Here is a 19,645-nt window from a genome sequence, read left to right as displayed (position 1 = left end):
TGTTACAGCCATTGTGTCAGTCCATCTCATTAAGGATTTCCCTCACCTTTGCCGGCCCTCCACTTTACCAAACATGATGTCCTTCTCCAGCGATCCGTCCCTCCTGATGACGTGGCCAAATAAGCGAGTTGAACAGTGTTCTTTTGTGATCCATATGGTTTTCACTGGCTAATTTTCAGAAGTAGATCACCCAGCCTTTCTTCCTCGTCTGTCTTAGTCTAGAAGCTCCCCTGAAACCTGTCCACCATGGGTCACCCTGTTGGTATTTGAAATACCAGGGGCGCAGCTTCCAGCATCACAGCAACACACAAACCTGTATAGTACAGCAGTACTGACAGACGGGTAGTAGTATATGACTTGCTGTCGTTGAGTGCTGTTGAGTTGATTTCAACTCAAAGTGACCTCATGTGACAGAGTAGAACTGCCCCATAGGGTTTTCTAGGCTGTAATCTTTACGGAAGCAGATTGCTAGGCCTTTCTCCCACAAAACCACTGGGTAGGTTCAAACCACCAACCTTTTGGTTAGCAGTAGAGCACTTGACCGTTGCGCCACCAAATCAAAACTAAACTAAACCTGTTGCCATCAAGTCGATGATTCCGACTCGTATAAAGAACGGTCTGAAAGGAGAATCGAGGTCCATTTCTGCATTTTGCTAGTTTTCTTGTATAATGAGTGTGTACTGCCTCTCCTCTCTTTTATGCTTTCCAAAACTTTCCGCTGTAGCCCCTGAGGGGCCCTGCAGCCCAAATTACCCACTTTTCCTTGGTCTCAAATAAAGCTCCCTTTCCCCCAAAGCCAGTAGATCTGGCTTGATTCATTGCACTGTGTGAATGACTAGTGGACTTAATTTCTGTGGGGGTATTAGCATTCAGATAGAGCTTTTCCTTATGAATCTTTTATTAGTAGCATTTCAGTCGGGTGACAAATACAGAATTGTCAGACAGCGGGGAGAATAAGCTTAGTCAAAGGTAGATCAGCGTGGCAACTGGTATAGAATAGAGTTTCTAGAATCAGATGACCTAGGTTCAAATCCCGATTCCACTTATAAAATGTAATCTGCCAGCTAAATGCCATTCTCTTAGCCTCCCGAGAGGACTACGCATTGCTCCTTCATTCATTTCTGTTGAGGATTCTGTGAAACGGTGTATGTACATGGCATGGGGCTGCTGCTGTTTTATGACATTGTTTGCTTCTAGCAGACCCCAGTTCACCAGGAGTCTGTTCACAGGCTTAATTCCTGTAGCTGTCCCTGATTTTCCCGGTTTCTTTTCCTTGTCTACTTTTTTTTTTTTTTTAATTAAAAAAATATGTATTATGGTGAAATACATGGAACAAAATATTTCAACCATTTTTCCATGTACACGTCAGTGATATTAACTACGTTCACTATGTCCTTGTCGCCTTTGAACCACTGAATTCTCTAGAAATTCCATGTTTTTTCACAAAATTGTTTGCAATGGTGGGAAGACTGGGGAAGGGGTGAAAATTTACAGGAGTTCGAGGACCAAGGTGCCCCAGACTTGCTGTAAAGCCGTGAACTGCCTGAGTGTTTTTGTTAAAAGGTTTGTTGAGTGAGTGAGTGAGTGAGTGACTGGAAAATTCCCAGTCTGTGAATGTTGAATGAAAATTAAATCAGTTTTGCATGGAGTCCCCTGCCCTGCCCTAGTTCCCATTGTTAGTTCTCCTTGTGCTTTTTGAAAGAGTACATTTCTAGTCGGAGCCAAATTTACCCTTCAGCGTACTTTAGATGCCTAGAGAAAGAAAGGGCCAGTGTTCTTGTAGTAATTCTGAACTCTCATCTTGTTATTGTCGCTCGGTGTCGTCCAGCCCATTCCAACTCGTAGCGACCCCATGTGGCAGAGTAGAGCTGCCGCATAGGATTTCCTAGGCCATAATCTTTATGGGAGCAGGTCACCAGGTCTTTCTCCCTCAGAGCCACTGGATGGGTTCCAACCGCCAACCTTTCAGTTAGCAGCTGAGCTAACCAGGGAATCTTAGGGGAACTTTATACAGTGACACCTGTGAGAGCCGGAACTCTGGCAAGTTTTTCCGGCTCTGGCAAGTTTTTCACCTTTGGCAGAGTGCAGTCTTGCCACTTTTCCGTCGCTCTCTATTAGTGGAAAATATTTGAATTTTCCTTCTCTGACATGTTTCCGCCTTACACAGGTTCCAGCTTTTGCAGGTTTTACTGTAAGAACACATTTTTTTCCTCAACTGAGATTTGAGAGCTGATTCTATAAGTCTTCAAGGCCCAAGTGAAATGCTCGCAGTTCCTATAAAGCCCACTTTATGAAAGCACCTAGCTCCGTAGGGGGGACGATTTCTCCGTTTATATGTTCTAGTTAATCCAAATTGTACTTGAGAAACAGCAGGGACTCTCTCTTTGGTCCTGCCCCCTGCTGTTTGTAGATCACTTATTTTCACCTTGTTGTGAACCGAATACTGAGTTAGAAAAGAACGTTTTCCTTCTATACTGCAAAAGTAGCCTGATCGGAAGGCAAGTGTCAAAGGAACACTGAGCTCCTGATAGAATACATGTTTTTGTCCTAAGGTGTCTCTATGCAAAGGCGGGAGCAGTGGTGGTTCTGTGGTAGGGTTCTTGCCTTTCATGAGGGAAACTCAGGTGCAATTCCTGGCCAATGCACCTCATGCGCAGCCGCCACCTGTCTGTCTGTGGAGGCTTGCATGTTGCTATGATGCCGAACAGTTTTCAGCAGAGTTTCCAGACGAAGATCGACTAGGAAGAAAGGCCTGACGATCTGCTTCTGAAAATCAGCCAGTGAAAGCCCTATGGATCACAATGGTCCGATCCGCAGCAGACCGTGGGGATGGCGCAGGACCAGGCGGCGTTTCATTCCATTGTGCTGGGGGTCGCCATAGGTCGGGGCCGCCTCACCAGCAGCTAACAGTAGCAGCGCATGAGGCTGTAGCGTCTGGCCCCTTCACAGCCGGAAGTGCTCTTTCATCACATCCTGCTGGCTTCGGGAGGAACCACTTCTGAGGTTTTGTCTGGTTCTGTGAAGATGTACTTAATGGTTCTTCCACTGTCTCCTCACTTTTTATGTCATCCCTTGATGTGTGTTAACAATGTTGAGAAGACCAAGTCTGGTTTGGGAGATGGTGTCAGCAGAAGCTGTGGCAGAGCCTCAGTGAGAGAAGGCCCCAGTGACTGGAACCCTGAGCTGATCCGGGTAGTCTGCTCTGCTTCTGTGGGGCAGAGGCAGCTGACAAATTGCTAATAGAGATTTAAAAGAAAGAAATGAGCATGAGGAATTGACGCCTACTAATGTGGCGTAGTGGTTAAGAGCTACGGCTGCTAACCAGGAGATTGGCAGTTCGAATCCACCAGGTGCTCCCTGGAAACCATATGGGGCAGTTCTGTTCTGTCCTATAGGGTTGCTGTGAGTCGGAATCAACTTGACGGCAACGGATTATCAAAGGGTAATGTGGCGATAAGAAGCCTTGGTGGTGCTGTGGTTAAAGCGCTCAACTGCTAACTGAAAGGTGGGCGGTTTGAGTCCACCAAGCCGCTCCTCAGGAGAAAGATCTGGCAGTCTGCTTCTGTAAAGATGAGTCTAGAAAACCACATGAGGCAGTTCTGCTGTCTGCAGGGTCGCTATGAGTCGGAATCCACTCAGTGGCAATGGGTTGATAGGCTTATGCCCACTGACCATTGTCATTTTCCTTTTCTGTCCTTTGTCTCTTTCCGCCTGTTATGTGCCCTTGACTGATCTGCACCCCTTCATGAGACCTCACCTAGCTCTGTCATTTCCTCACCTCCCGTCAGCATGCCGCGCCTCCCTCTGAGGGTCCCGTCTTCAGTGTATGCCAGTCCCATCAACACTGATTGTTTTTGCATTTACGTCCTTGCACCTGGGCCTCCTAACATCTGGGGGAAGCGGAGCCTGCGTTGATGTCACTTCCTGCAGCGCAGGTTTGCTCCTTGTCACCAAGTCTTCTTCTCTTCTCCTACGATGTTAACATCTTATCATGCTCTTTTGTGGATCTCCCAGCCAGCTCTGGGCCCAGAGCACTCAGTCATAAATGTTCTGCTCCCTTCCCTGTTAGCTGCATGTTATTGGGTTATTGGGTGCTGTCGAGTTGATTCTGACTCATAGCGACCCCATGTGACAGAGTAGAACTGCCCCATAGGGTTTTCTAGGCTGTAATCTTCACAGGAACACTTTGATCACCAGGTCTGTCTCCCGCAGAGCCGCTAGGTGAGTTTGAACTGCTGACCTTTCAGTTAGCAGCCAAGCGCTTAACTGTTGTGCCACCAGGGCTGGCACCTGCCAAGTACCTCTGGTTGGCCACCTACAGGCTGGTGGGTCAGCTGCTGGTGCTTGAGGGAAGCAGACTGACTTAATTGACTATGTGTGCCACCCATTAGTTGTATCCCATCATGCTACCACCCCCAAAAAAATAAAAGCCAAACCCATTGCCATTCAGTTGATTCCCTATGTATTATGGAGAACTCCCTCAAAGGATTTTCTTGGCTGTAATCTTTACAGAAGTAGATTGCCAGGCCTTTTTTTTTTCATGGAAACAATGGGTGGGTTTGAACTGCCAACCTTTCAGTTAGTAGCTGAGCGCACCCCGTTGGTGCCACCCAGGGACGTCTACCACCCTACAAAACAGTACTTTTTCTGGCCTAGTACAGATGTGACCACAGTCTGACTCCTGTGGGAAAGACGGATTTTATCACAGATGGCTCCCGCCATATGCCTGCTGAGAACAGGCCATGTGGGGCCTGGGACATTCCGAAGGTCACTTGAAGGAAAAGCTAAACGCGTTGACTTAGGGGAAAGATTTCAGTGTTAGGATTTTCTTCAAAGGATGGCGTTTCTGAACTTGCTTCTGACCCCTTCCCCTCCCGTCCCTCCCTTAAGCCATTAAGGTGGACTTTTCAATGCTGGAATTAGCGATTAAATTTGCGGATGAAAAATTGATACCTTGCACACCTTCCCACCTTTATCAGAAAGCGTTAAAACGGAGCTTTGTGAACGTCTTTACCTCTGAAATCACAATGGACCATTCAACACCTGTTGTGACTTAGTGATCTCTAGAATAAAAAAAAGGATGCCCCCCAAGGTGAGTGTTCTTTACTGGTAAGTGAGTAGGGAGTAAGACGAGTAGGGAGCAAGACTAGGGAGCAGCCAGTCCTGCTGTTGCAAGATTTCTGTCAAAGCCTCAAATAAAAGTAGGTGTTTATCATTGCAGAAATTCCTCCCCACAGGAAAAGATAACCTCATTTCCAGATAATGCTGTCAAAGTATTCCGGCAGCTTTCTGCGTAAAACCCAACAGCAGGAAGCCTGTATAAACCTGGCATTGCTGTGGTTGGCGTGGTGAGATTCGTTTTGCTCAGAGAAGTCTCTCTTACTGTCAGTGATAGTTGAATGAACGGCTTTGGAATCCTCGCATGAATGTAAGTGAACCGGGAGAGGTGGTCAGTGTGTAGAAAATATTGATGGACAGTGCTGCTTGGAGAAGGTTTTGGCATTACTTCTAAGAAGATAGAAATGTTTTTTCTAAAAAATAAACCCAGAGAATAGATTGTTAGTGATTGTCTCATTTTCTCCTACCCTGGGAAGTAGGAGTGAACACCTAACTTGACATTCATGTTCTCCAAATCATCAGCTCTGGGCCCCTCAGCAGCAGTCGGCTGCATTTTTGTTCCAGTATCTTCCACGGGAGCCCTGGTGGCACAGTGGTTAAGTGCTCGGCTGCTAACTGAAAGGTCGGTGGTTCTGATTCACCCAGCGGCTCCATGGGAGGAAGACCTGGTGATCTGCTCCCGTAAAGATGACAGCCTAGGAAACCTTATGCAGCAGCACCCAACAACAGTTTTCCAAAGGAATTGAGCTTTCCCTCTCCTTAGCAAGCAATACTTAAGAAGAAACAAAGGTAAAACGAATGGGAAGTTAATTTCCAGCCAGAGTCCCTCTGCGCCCCATGATACACGGTGTGCTTTCCTTCAGGGCTTGTGTTCTGGAGCAGGAAAGATTCCTGAAGAAAATGGGCCACCATGTACCTGTTTAAAAATCATGAAGTTCATCTGTGCAGCCGCGGTTGTCTAACCAAAGAATTCTCTTTTCATATTATGCTTAAACCCATTGCAGTATCTAAATTTATGGTATTTAATAACCTACCCCCTTTGCCTTGAATCCAAGGAGCCCTGGTGGCACAGTGGTTAAACACTCGCCTGCTAACTGAAAGGTTGGCGGTTTGAAACCACCAGTTGCTCCTCGGAAGAAAGGTGTAGCAATCTGCTTCTGTAAAGATGACGGCCTTGGAAATCCTCTGGGGCAGTTCTACTCTGTCCTTTAGGGTTGCTATGAGTTGGAATCAATTCGACAGCAACAGGTTTGTTTTTTTTGTTTTTTTGACTTGAAGATGGTGCTGAAGTCTTTCCAGCGTGGCTTTCTCTGGCACACATGCGTGCACGCGCGCGCGCGCGCGCACACACACACTTTCCGGCTGTGCAGGTACAGGTGGGTGGTCTCCTCAGACGGCTCAGCGATCTGCTCCCAGTGTGTGTCTGGGGCACAGTCCCCTCCCAGGAATCCCCGCGTGGGCACGCTTGCAGCTTTTGGTCCTGATAAAATCAACAGCACCCTCTGGAGAAAGGGCCTCGGTCTCTTTACTCTGAAACTTGCGGGGGAATGCTGTTTAACAGTATGCCTTTGTCTTGCGCCTGGCTTTCATTGTTTTGGTGAGAGAATCAGCTTATTATTCCCTGCCAACTCCCCCCACCCCAAATAAAAAGAGGATGAGAGCAGGTAAGCATGTTCTCTTTCTAAATCTATCCATCAGTCCCCTTTCTCAAGCAAATTAAAAAACAGTGCAAGCACTAAGGAGTTTTCACACCCCACTTGAGCTCAGCTGCTAACAGAAAGGTTGGACGTTCGAGTCTTCCCAGCGAAGCCTGGCCATCTACTTCTGAAAAACCAGCCATTGAAAACCCTGTGGAGCATGGTCCTACTCTGACACAACGTGAATCTGAGTCGACTCAGTGGCAACTGATCTGTTTTTTTTTAAAACACCCACCTTTCCCTGCAAATTAAGTTGAGAAGCATTTTTTTGCAAACCCCTCCCCCCGCCAAAAGCACAGCCTTTTCTGCCAAGGCTTGTGTTGAAATGTTGCATCTTCCCTTTGAACTTTTTATTATCCACACGATTTGTTCGCTAATGCTGTGGTGTGATGATTCGCAGTTTGACTTGAGTAAATCAAGTTAAAGAAGCAAAAACCCTACAAAAGGCAGTCCTGGGAGAAATGACACCTTGGGCCCCAGGTCACTGGTGGAGAGTGCTGGACCTCACCCTAGCCCAGGTGTCCCAGGTCCTTGTCTACCTTTCTTCCTCTTCCTCCAAAATCCCACACAGAACTCCTGCCGGGACCCTGGGTATTGCTGCCTTCCTTGGAGGAGGCGCCTCAGAATCTGCTCCTGGCCCGTTCCCGTTTGGAAACCTGCCATTATGTTGCTGAAAACAAATCAGGAAGCCATTGATCTTCGTGTCTGTGCAGCTCGTTTGCATCACATATTCCTTTATTCTCTTATTGAACTCTCTTGTCAGTGATTTTTCCACTCAGCTCCTGTTCCACAAATAATGCTTTTCCTCATTTCCGGCTCGTTTCCTCCCCGCTTCCTCCCCACCTTGCTATGCGGTGATATCATTTCCGACCCACCTGTAATGCCAGAGGGGAGATCAGGAGTCAGTATGCCCCACTCAGGCCCAGCCTGCGCCTAAGTGGCTCCGTGAACTTTTTGGACGCTTTGTTCTTTGAGCTATTTTCTCCTCATCTGTATAATGAGGGGATTGGGTCTGATGGTTTTTACTCCCCATTCTAGCTAAAATTGTATGGCTCTTGAGATTTTTCCCTTCTCTTGGCCTGTCAGATAAGATACATAAAGGACTGCCCGAGGTTCCTCCAGACTCCAATGTAGGCAAAATCTGAGTGATTGGAGGCTGAAACATTATGGGTGGGCAGTGAAGTGTTTTAGGCAGTTAGTATGGACTTTTCAGAACCTGTAATCTCCATCTGGCAGCTCTGGTGGAACAACGGTTAAGTGCTTGGCTGCTAACCAAAAGGGCAGTGGTTTGAACCCCCCAGAAGCTAGGTGGGAGAAAGAGCTGATGATCTGCTCCTGTAAAGATACAGCCTTGCAAACCTTATGGGGCAGCGCTACTCTGTCCCATGGGGTCACTATGAGTCAGAATTGACTCGGTGGCACCCAGCAAGAACATTCTCCATTCAGACTATTTTGTTTTACTAGTGACTTAATTGCAGCTAAGTTAGGTCAGTAAATGTCAATTGATGAAGATGAAAAAAGAAAAACTGGTATTTTTACGCCTCAGTAGCTGAAAGGACAGCTGTTCAGAACAGTTTCAGATTTACAGAACAATTGCAGAGACAGCGTAGAGAGTTTTCATATACCCCACACCAGTTCACCGTTCACATTTCACACTAGTGGGGCACCAAACAGAAAAACAAGCCCGTTGCCATTGAGTTGATTGCGACTTATGGCAACCCTGTAGGAGAGAGCAGAACTGCCCCATAGGGTTTCCAAGGCTGTAAATCTTTACAGAAGCAGACTGCCACATCTGTCTTCCGTGGAGTGGCTGGGAGTTCGAACCTCCGACCTTTCAGTTATCAGGGGAGTGCTTCACCAGTGCGCCACCAGGTCTCCTCCATTCACATTATGGAGGGTAATTTCCTTAAAGTCAACTGATTGTAAATGTTAACCACATCAACAAAATACCTTCACAGCAACATCTAGACTAGTGTTGGACCAAACCACTGGACCGCACAGCCTAGTGACACATGAAGTTAACCATCTCACCGTCTGAGTCTCTATGAAGCTAAACGTGATCTCATGCTGATGTCCCTGACTCTAATCTATCGCCACATGGGCCATTCCAGCCTCCTCCCCTCGCTTGTCTGTAACCTCCCACTCCAACAGAAACCTGGCTCCCACCATCTGTCATCTATTTGTTTAATTTTTCAATTCTGGGAGCCCTGGTGGCACAACGGTTAAGTGCTGGGCTGCTAACTGAAAGGTTGGCTGTTTTAACCCACCCAGCAACTCTGCAGGAGAAAGACCTGGTAATCTGCTCCCGTAAAGATTCCAAAAACTAAACCAAACCCATTGCCGTCGATTTGATCCCGACTCATAGCGACCCTATAGGACCGAGTAGAACTGCCCCATAGGGTTTTTAAGGCTGTAATCTGGAAGCAGACTGCCTCATCTTTCTTCTGAGGATCAGCTGTTGGGTTGGAACCACTGTACTTCTGAGAACTCAGCCACTGAAAACCCTGTGGAGCACAGATCTACTCTGCGGGGTCCGCATGAATCGGAGTTGACTCACCAACAACTGGTTCGGTTTTTGGTTTGGGTGTTTCTGCAGGACTGGAGAAGTCACTGTATGTGGGAGTCTTTCTGACACCCGATCATGGACATCGGAGATGCGCAGCATCGCAGCCATGAGTGTCTCTGAAGCGCTTCACTCCTGCCTGTGGGGCAACAATGTGATAAGACAAGGCGAGTGGGTGAGACAGATGACAGTAATGACCTGCTTTTCTTCTTTCTTGCCGACAGATTTGAGCCGCAACATGGGGTCCAAAAGGTTATGCAGCCTTGGCCAGCAGATGCTGCGCCGGAAGGTGGTGGACTGTAGCCGGGAGGAGAGCCGGCTGTCCCGCTGCCTCAACACCTTTGACCTGGTGGCTCTCGGTGTGGGGAGCACGCTGGGCGCCGGCGTCTACGTCCTGGCCGGGGCTGTGGCCCGCGAGGACGCCGGCCCCGCCATTGTCATCTCCTTCCTCATCGCTGCGCTGGCCTCCGTGCTGGCCGGCCTGTGCTACGGCGAGTTTGGCGCTCGGGTGCCCAAGACGGGCTCGGCCTACCTCTACAGCTACGTCACCGTGGGCGAGCTCTGGGCCTTCATCACGGGCTGGAACTTAATCCTGTCCTACATCATCGGTGAGTCCCAGCAGGCCTGGAGCGGGCGCCTTGCCACCGGCCTTCTCTCTGCTCCACGTCACACTGTGGGCAGGGGTCCCACTGCTTCCTCAGCTAGACCTCAGGTCGGTCTCTCCAGGACCTCCCGTCTAGCCTGACCGCTGTAAATTGTTTTCTCTTCCTTTTTATGGGCGTTGCTGCGGTGATTAAGCTCCCTCCGGTCTGTGCATGTTTCTGGGTGGCAGAAACAGTGAAGCACTTGGCTGCTAACCCAAAGGCTGGCAGTTTGAATCCACCCAGAGGCACTTCAGAAGAAAGGCCTAGCAGTCTACTTCCAAACAATTGGCTATTGAAAACACTGTGGAGCACGATTTTACTCTCGTGGGGTCGCCATGAGTCAGGGTTGACTTGATGGCCGCCCGTTCGGCTTGGTTTTTTTTCTTTTTGTCTGTGCCCTTGTTTTTAATGGTAAAGTGGGAGCTAAGCCAGGCCAACAAGGCTGTCACTCTTGCTAACGTGGGAGACATTGAACTGGGAGAGTGTTTCCAATTGGTTAAAAAATGCATAAATTTCTTTTAGTATTGTTTTCAGATTATTAGAGTAAGTACACCACTGATCCTGAAAAATTTGGGAAATCTAGAAAAGCACAAAGAGAAAGTAGAAATTGCCCAGTCTGACAAGGAATAATTTTCTCATTCATTCATTTCTTTCAACAAATATTTGTTGAGCTAGGCTTTATACTAGGTATGAGGGATGCAACAAGGAACGAGACCATCTCTGTCTTCATAATAGCCGTTGTTAATACCTGTGAATGTTAATGCCTACTTGTTTTTTACAGTATATCTCTATTTACAAAGCAATATGTAATAAAGTTATCTTATATCATTTTTTTCATAGTCATATTCCACCTGGTGGCATACTATTATATCAGTTTATGTACATACTGTGACTTATTGGATGTCTTAGTTATCTAGTGCTGTTATAACAAATACCACAAGTGGGTGGCTTTAACAAACAGAAGTTTATTTTTTGACAGTTTAGGAGCTAGAAGTCCCTCTTCAGGGCACCGGCTCTAGGGGAAGGCTTTCACTCTCTGCCATCTCTAGGGGAAGGTCCTTGTTTCTTCAGCTTCTGTTCCCTGGCTCCTTGGAGGTCTTCATGTGGCTTGGCATTTGTCTTCCACATCTCTGCTTCCTTAATCTGCTCCTTTTATGTCTTGTAAAGGATTGACTCAAGACACACAGCCTACATGAATCCTGCCTCATTAACACATAACAGAAACAACCCATTCCCAAATGGGATTATAACTACAAGCATGGAGGTTTACAACACATATCTGGGGGAGGCACAGTTCAATCCATAACATTAGTAAGTGTCCTTGTGGGGTATTTAGATGGTCTCCAGTTGTGTTGTTGTTGTTATAAAGGGTTATTATAGGTAAGCCTTTGGGCATAGCTATGATTTTTTCTTTAAAACTGAGTCTAAGAGGCAGAATATCTAGATCGAAGGGTATTCGTCTTAGAAAGCATCTGTTAACTGTGATGCATATACTGCTGGGGCCGTATATGAGAGCAGTCAACTCCGAGCATCCTTACCAACGCTGGGCCTTAGCAGGAAAAACAACAAACAAAACACACACACTGTATATATATATATATACAAATATACATCATATACATATATGTGTGTGTATATATATATAAAATATATAAAGCAAACCTGTTGCCATAAAGTCGATTCCAACTCATAGCGACCCTATAGGACAGAGTAGAACTGCCCCATAAGGTCTCCAAGGCTGTAATCTTTACGGGAGCAGACTGCGACATCTTCCTCCTGTGGAGTGGCTGGTGGGTTCGAACCTCTGACCTTACGTTTAGCAGGCGAATACTTAACCACAGCGCCACCAGGGTTCCTTAACTAAAGGATATGAATGGCCAGTTCATAAGAGTAGAAATACAAATGGCTTCTGAACATTTAAATTATTTTTTAGCAAGCTTTTTGTACTGTTATCAAGAAACAGTAAGATTTAGTAAGTTGAGGTACGGAGGGGACAGATCACTTCAGAGCCCACTGGCCCTGGGGATCTTACTTGGGTGGTGTGCGCTGCGGGCTCAGACCCTCACAGCCTCGGAACCCCACCTCCCATGGGCTTTGTGCTGGCCTCAGCTCTATGGTGGGTGGGCCTCAGCTCTGTGGTGGGTGGGCCCCAACTGGCCGAGGACTCCAGCTCAGGCTCTCTGAGGACACCTTTTTCTTTTCTCCTTCTGCTGAGAGCCCACATAGCTCACTCGTCTAAAATAAAATTCATCATTGTTTTGTTTTTTCGGTGAGACATCAGAACTTGTAGCCACAAATGACTCTCCCACACTGAAGTCTGTCAGTGGGGATGTAGCTGTTTTAAATGGACCGTTACGTTTTCAGAGGCTTTACGTGGGCCTCAGAGAAAACATGGAGCAGGAAGTGCCCCCTGCCTTCAGACCCGCAAACACACGATTCCGTGCCAGAGTGCTGTTTGCTCTTCTTAGTCGAGTACACACGTTACTGGAATTTATTCCCAGCCTTAGCTACTGGGAAGAGCAGGGTGGCCATCAGACGTGTTTGTTTTCACAGCCGTTATTCAGAAATGGGCTGTGGTTTGGGGCTGGAGGACAGAGAGACAGGGCCTGTTCACAGTCCCTGAGACATAGTATTCTTTGCATCACTGCCCTAATGGACAGAACTCCTAATCGGCTGGCTGCTCAGGGTTAAGAAACATGGTTAAAGTTTTGAGTTCCTGGGAAAATATTTATCACAAGTCCAAATCCCTTAATTGAATCTCTGTGCAGTCCACTCTGGTTAAATTCTGTGGCTAAGTCAGTTCACAGTCAGTGGCAAGGCCAACTTTGAAAATAAAGGACAGTACTATATGCTAATATTAAGGAGATCTGGTGGCTCAAGCAGTTAAGCATGTGGCTGCTAACCCAGTGACTTCAAGGGAGAAAGACCAGGTGATCTGCTTCCATAAAGATCACAGCCTAGAAAACCCAGTGGGGCAGTTCTACTCTGTCACATGGGGTTGCTTTGAGTTGGAATCAGTTCAAAGGAAATGGGTATTTTTTTTTATGCTAATATTGGGAATTTAGCAATGTTTCTTGGAAAAAATAGAAAAAAACTAGAAAAACATTGCCTTTTTTCAGATTTTTTTTTAAAAGAGCAGACCACTTTTGTTGGCATTTTTGGTGCTACCTCCCTTTGTATTTCTTCCGGGTCAGGGGTGGGTGGAGGGCTGGAGGGCTGGCTGAGGTTTGGAGTAATGGGGTGAGCTGGGCCGGGTTTGCTGCTGGGTGCTCTGGTGTGTATCAGGTTGTGTGGACCCCCATTCTGATGCTGCGTGGCAGAGGCAGTGATGCAGGCGTCTGTCCCCGAGTGTGAAGGCACCTCTGCGGGGTCTCCCGGTCTTCTTCTTCCTGGAGAGCAGTGTTCACAGCGAGGCAGGCCCCATCAACTGTGTTACCAGGGGATTCTTGGGAAAGGGGATTCTTGGGAAAGGCCGTTTACTGAACAATGGTTCTCAAAGTCCTAGTTGCGACCCTTGAGTGGATTGTGAAATCAGTTTAGTGGGTTGCCACCAGTATTCCTTTTTCTAATAAAATGAAATAGTAGAATTGACTAGATACTATCAGAATGCTTCTCGGATGGGGTGATAAGGGTAACTATTGTTTTGTAAACCTTTATTCAGTTATCTATATTTGAAGTCCACGGTATGCAGGTATATATTGAGTTGTGATGTTCGTTTCTTTCATGCCCTAGAGGCCTTTGCGTACTTTCCACCTCCCTCGAAATGCTAATTGACCCCTGCTTCTGTGTTAGCAACAGGCGCTCTGGTGGTGCAGTGGTTAAGTGCTTGGCTGCTAACCAAAAGGTCGGTAGTTCGAACCCACCAGCCACTCCGCAGGAGAAAGATGTGACAGTCTGCTTCCATAAAGATTACGGCCTTGGAGACCCTATGGGGCAGTTCTACTTTGTCCTGTGGGGTTGCTATCTTAGCGTATGGTGATCAGGCTATTGTGGGTGATCTCTGCCTGGATGCTGTCAACATCGAGCATGATGACAAAAACAAATTCATAATTTTCCTTTTATGTCCTGTGATGCTTCTGTTTTGTGACAGGTACGTCGAGTGTGGCCAGGGCCTGGAGTGCGACATTTGATGAGCTGATAGGGAGACCCATCGGGGAGTTCTCGCGGACACATATGGCCCTGAATGCCCCTGGGGTGCTGGCCGAAAACCCCGACATATTTGCTGTGATTATCATTCTCATTTTAACAGGTAAAGCAGCACACTCAAAAAGATCGGGTTGGAATGATGGGTCAGGGTTATGGAACAGGCTCTGGTGAGGTTTATTCTCCTTTTTCTCCTCCCTCGCCTATTTCTTTCTTTTTTTGTGTGTTTGTAATGAGTGCTCACACCTTCTTTTCGTTGTCCTTGTCTTAATGGCTTTTGAATAGGTTCACATGGGATTGACCTATTTCATAGCTGTTGAGTTATGCATCATTTAATTAAAAGAGAATCTCGGTCCCTGGGTGGTGCAAACGGTTGCCGCGCTCAGCTGCTAACCAAAAGGTTGGAGGTTCGAGTCCACCCAGAGGCACCTCGGAAGAAAGCCCTGCCAGTCTACTTGCGAGAAATCAGCCATTGACAACCCTGTGCAGCACAGTTCTAGTCTGACACACATGGGGTGGTCATGACTCAGAGTCGACTTGATGGCAACTAGTTTTGCGGAATTAAGATTTTGGTAGCAATGCAAGCAGGCTTTTGGTACCGGTGACCCAGGAGTATAAACTCTTGTGATTCAGTAGGTGACCATGTGGGAAGTGAAGTTGTCATGTCTGATGACCTGACAGAGGAATAATGTTCGTCTGGAGCATTGATGTGTGCCTGGGTGTTTAGAGACATGGTTGGTTTCACAACCGTCAGTACGTCCTTTAAGTAAGTAAGTTTCATGTTAAAGTTGTGGTTGCAAAATTTTAAAATTCCAAATGTTGCTTAAACACAGCTGATGGCAACTTTTTTTTTTTAAACAATATTTTATTGTGTTTTCAGTGAGGGTTTACACAGCCGTTTAGCTTCCCATTCAACAGTTACTACACAAGTTGTTCCGTGACGTTGTTTACGTTCTTCACAATGAGGGAACATTCTCGATATTTTCGTTCTGGTTGTTCCATTTCCTTCGATCTAGTTTCCCTGCCCTCCTTACATTCGCATCTTTATTTTAAAGTAATTTTCAATTGTTTGGTCTCATACATATTTTTAAAAGGCGCACAGTACTTACATGTAATGGTGTTTATTTTGTGAGCCAATCTGTTATTTAGCTAAAAGGTGACCTCGGGCTAGTTTCAGTTCAAGGTTTAAAGAGTCTTGGGGGTCCTCTAGTCTCAACTGGTGCAATAAGTCTGGGGGTTTTTTTGTTTGTTTGTTTTCGAATTTGAGGTTCTGTCCCAAATTTTTCTCCCGTTCTGTCAGGCTCCATATATTGTGTCCCTGATCAGAATAGTCGGTAGTGATAGCTGGGCACCATCTAGTTCTTCTGGTCTCATGGTAGATGAGGGTAACTTCTTATTAGTGACACTTACACGTGTCTGCCCACTAAGATGGCAGGTCTTGTTCCACGTGGCATTTGCTATGTGAGCATTGAGCTGAATGCGTATACATTGTCACTTAAGGTTAGAAAATCTTGGATAAGTTTTTAAAACAACATGCCTCATTTTACACACCACATAATTGATATAATTTCACTGAGGCCAGTCTCTGCTGTATTTCTGGTCTGTGGTGGCAGAAACATGGATCATTAAAAAATTTTGCACTTGTGAGATTTTCATTTTAATAAACATGAGAGAGGAAGAACACTGAGGAAAAAATGCATTGAAGAGTATGAGAAGTTCACCCTGTGATTCACCGACCAATTCTCTTCTAACATATGCATTTTATGATTTTTAAATAAATAATTGATTTTATTTGTTTGTTCTTATTGCAGATGCACACAGCAGAACATACACCATAAAGATGTTGCAGATACACACAGCAGAACATACACTATAAATATGTTGCAGATACACACAGCAGAACATACAGCAGTTCAACAATTTCCACATGTACCGTTCAGTGACACTGATTACATTCTTCAAGTTGTGCAACCACTCTCACCCTCCTTTCAGGAATTAACATAAACTCACTGCCCCCTAAGCTTCCTGTCTAACCTTTCGAGTTGCTGTCGTCAGTTTGATCCCGTATAGATAGTTCTTTAAGAGAGCACAGTTCTGAAGGCAGACATTCTATACTGGTTAAGCTAAACTACTGTTTGGTTTTAAGAAGATTTCAGTGGATATTTTTGGTTTAAGGTTTGAAGATTATCTCAGGACAGTAGTGTTGGGCGTTCATCCAGCCTCAATGGCTCAAGAAAGTCTGGAGTCCATAAGAATTTGAACTTCTGTACTGCATTTCCTTCCTTTTGTTCAGGATTATTCTATGGAATCATTGATGAAAACTTTTAGTAATGGTAGCTGGGCACCCAGTTCTGGTTTCATGGCAAAGGAGGCAGTTGTTCATGGAGGCAATTAGCTACACATTTCATTTTCTCCTCTGATTCTTGACTCTTGGGTTTTAGAATTTAATCTCTATGTGCAGCATTTTTTATTTTAAGTTGCAAGAAAGGCTTATATGTTAGAATAAGTAGCCTTACTTGATAAATAGTGGTCAAGTGTTGCCCAGGTACCTTCCTGTGCCCCCTCTACTGCCCAGCAGAGTTTACCTCTGGAAGTCATGGAATGGTGTTTTTACCATAAATTGCCCACACGTGACCGTCCGCAAGTGTCTCTTGTGGCATAAAATTCAAAGGTCGCCCTGTCATTAGGTTTCTGTACGTTTTTATCACTCTTTTTTTTTTTTTAATGTGAGTTTACAAAGAACCAGTTTAGTTTAGACTGTTTTTTACATGCGCTGAGTACAACAAGGATTCCACTGTTATTAAAAAAGCATATGAGTCAGTGGTTCTAAAACCACAGATAGTTGTCATTACTAATATTATGAACATCTCAGCATAAGTCTGAATAATTTCCTTTTCTCCAGCTTGGAGAAAATAAAATCCTATCCAGACTATAGTTTCCCAGTAATGTACTTTTTTTTAATAATTGTGATAAAATACATATAATAAAACATTTGCCATTTGTACCACTTTTATGTGTTCACTTCAGTGACATTAGTTACGTTCATTATGTTGTGCAACCATCATCGCTAGCCGTTTCCAAATTATTTTCATCACACTTAACAGAAACTTAGTGCCCCTTAAGCAATAACTCCCCATTCCCTCCTCCCACTCGCCCCTGGTGACCACTAATAAAACTTTGGTCTCTGTGTATTCGCTTAATCTAGATATTTCGTATAAGTGGTATCATACATTATTTTTCTTTTTGTGACTGACTTCACTCAGCCTAATGCTTTTAGGGTTTATCTATGTTGTGGCATACATCAGAACCACATTTCTCTTTGGACGAATAAGATTCCATTGTATGTATGTACTCCATTTTGTATCCATTCATCTATTGATGGATATTTGGGTTGTTTCCACCTTTTGACTATTGTGAATAGTGCTGCAGTAACACTGATGTGCAAATATCTGAGTCTCTGCTTTTAGGTCTCTTGGGTATATATCTAGGAGTGGAATTTCTGAGACATATGCTAGTTCTATGTTCAACTTTTTGAAGACCAGTCAAACTATTTTCCATGGTGGAAGCACCATTTTACATTCCCTCCAGCAGTGGACCAGGGTCCCAATTTCTCCATAACCTCACGAGCACTTGTTTATTTCTCTTTTCCTGATCATAGCCATCCCAGTGCACGTGAGGTGGTTTTGATCTGTGTTTCCCCCTGGTGGTGCAGTGGTTAAGAGCTTGGCTGCTAACTGAAAGGCTGGCAGTTAGAATCCACCAGCCTCTCTGTGGAAACTCTACAGGAGAGTTCTACTCTGTCCTGTAAGGTCACTATGAGTTGCAGTCAACTCGACGGCAATAGGTTATGGCTAATGACCTTGAGCAACTTTTCACATACTTATTGTCCATTTGTGTATCGAGTCCCTTACCCATTTTTTGATTCGGTTGTTTTTTGTTTTTACTGTTGTTGAGCTTTAGGAGTTCTTTGTATACTCGATATATTAAACCCTTATTAGCTATGTGGTTCCCCAATATTTTCTCCTATTCTATAGGTTGTCTCTTCACTTTTTTTTATAAGGTCCTTTGATACACGAAGTTCTTCATTTTAATGGCGCCCATTTTATCTAGTTTTCCTTCTGTTCGTGTTTTCGGTGTCATTATTCTAATAATCCATTTGTCAAAAACTAGGTCCCAAAGCATTGCCTCTATGTTCTGTTCTAAGAGTTTTATGGCTTTAGTTCTTACATTTAGGTCATTGATCCATTTTGAGTTCATTTTCATATGTGGTGTGAGGTAGGGGTCTAGCTTCATTCTTTTGCATGTACTTTTAATGAGAGAGGGAGAGCGTGTGTGCACGCACGCTGATAGAGGCTTTCTTTTCACCTTCTTGAGGAACTTAATTTCTATGGAGAGTTGACTGTGACGGTCCTCATCTCTGTAGTCTGTGGTGCCCCTTGGGTGGCATCCTCAATTCCAGAGGGATTCTGGAAGGCCAGATTAGATAGTTTTGTCTGACACCCCACAGACCTGGGTTAGTTTGCTCCTGCGTTTAGGAAAATAGTTACCTCAACTGCATTCCCAGAACTTCACAGAGGTCTTCAATGGTTTGATGCCAGTTGAATTCTTTTAGGTAACCCTCTCATCCTCATCCCCACCCTCTCCCCTAGTCCTAAGAAGATGTTACCTGGTGCACAGTTAACACTGTCAAAGTTTTCTCCTTGTGCATTTTTCCAGGACTTTTAACATTTGGTGTGAAAGAGTCAGCCATGGTCAACAAAATATTCACATGTGTCAATGTACTGGTCCTGGGCTTCATAATGGTGTCGGGATTCGTGAAGGGATCAATCAAAAACTGGCAGCTGTCGGAGGAGGATTTCCAGAATGCATCTGGTCATCTCTGTTTGAACAAGTAAGTTGTTTTTTCTGTCTCTTGGCATGTGACCATCCATTCATGTTTGGGATTTAAAGCACACATGCATTTGGGGATGTAATGGGCTGGACCATCATATGCCTTTTTAGAAATATAATTTTAATTTGTTTTATTATGATTATTTTTGCAGTGAAGAAGCTCAGACTGTGCCCAGTTGTGGGGGGAAGGGGTGGCGGGTTATGTTTAGAATTTGTGTTAATGTATATTTCCTTGAACTGGACAGAATATTGGATGACAGTGACAAAGAAGTTAAGTAAAACAAAATCCTCATCCAGTTCCAGTATGGTATGTAGTTCAGGATCTTTGTCAGACACTGAGTAATCCCTTGTTCCTTACAGACTGTTGCGTTAGAAACCTCTGGAGTTTTGTCTTCAGCAAAAGATTTCTCTGCCATACCATGGTGATACCACATTATTTTTTTTCCTAATTTTTTAAATGCATTTTTTAATTATAAAATAAATTCATATATTATCCTATCAGATAAACTAAAGTCCCCTTTACAAATCACTCACATCCCCATTATTATCTGCATGGTCAGTTATGGTTGTTAAATACCTCGGAGTGGAAT

The 19,645-nt window shown here is 45.0% G+C and overlaps 1 protein-coding gene across 1 annotated transcript in view; it reads left to right on the top strand.

Annotated features, from left to right (window-relative positions):
- Nucleotides 1–19,645, top strand: part of SLC7A1 (solute carrier family 7 member 1) — an 85,537-nt gene that overhangs the window by 46,208 nt on the left and 19,684 nt on the right. Inside the window, exons 4-6 of the mRNA XM_004384153.2 lie at nt 9,603–9,986; nt 14,113–14,271; nt 18,882–19,056. Coding sequence (XP_004384210.1) covers nt 9,617–9,986; nt 14,113–14,271; nt 18,882–19,056 — 704 coding nt within the window. The 5' untranslated portion in view covers nt 9,603–9,616. The remainder of the gene's footprint in view (nt 1–9,602; nt 9,987–14,112; nt 14,272–18,881; nt 19,057–19,645) is intronic.

Source organism: Trichechus manatus, unplaced genomic scaffold (assembly GCF_000243295.1).
Source record: "Trichechus manatus latirostris isolate Lorelei unplaced genomic scaffold, TriManLat1.0 scaffold00118, whole genome shotgun sequence".
Lineage (NCBI taxonomy): Eukaryota > Metazoa > Chordata > Mammalia > Sirenia > Trichechidae > Trichechus > Trichechus manatus.
Note: the sequence above shows the minus strand (reverse complement) of the source record. Positions and strands in the feature narration are given on the sequence as shown.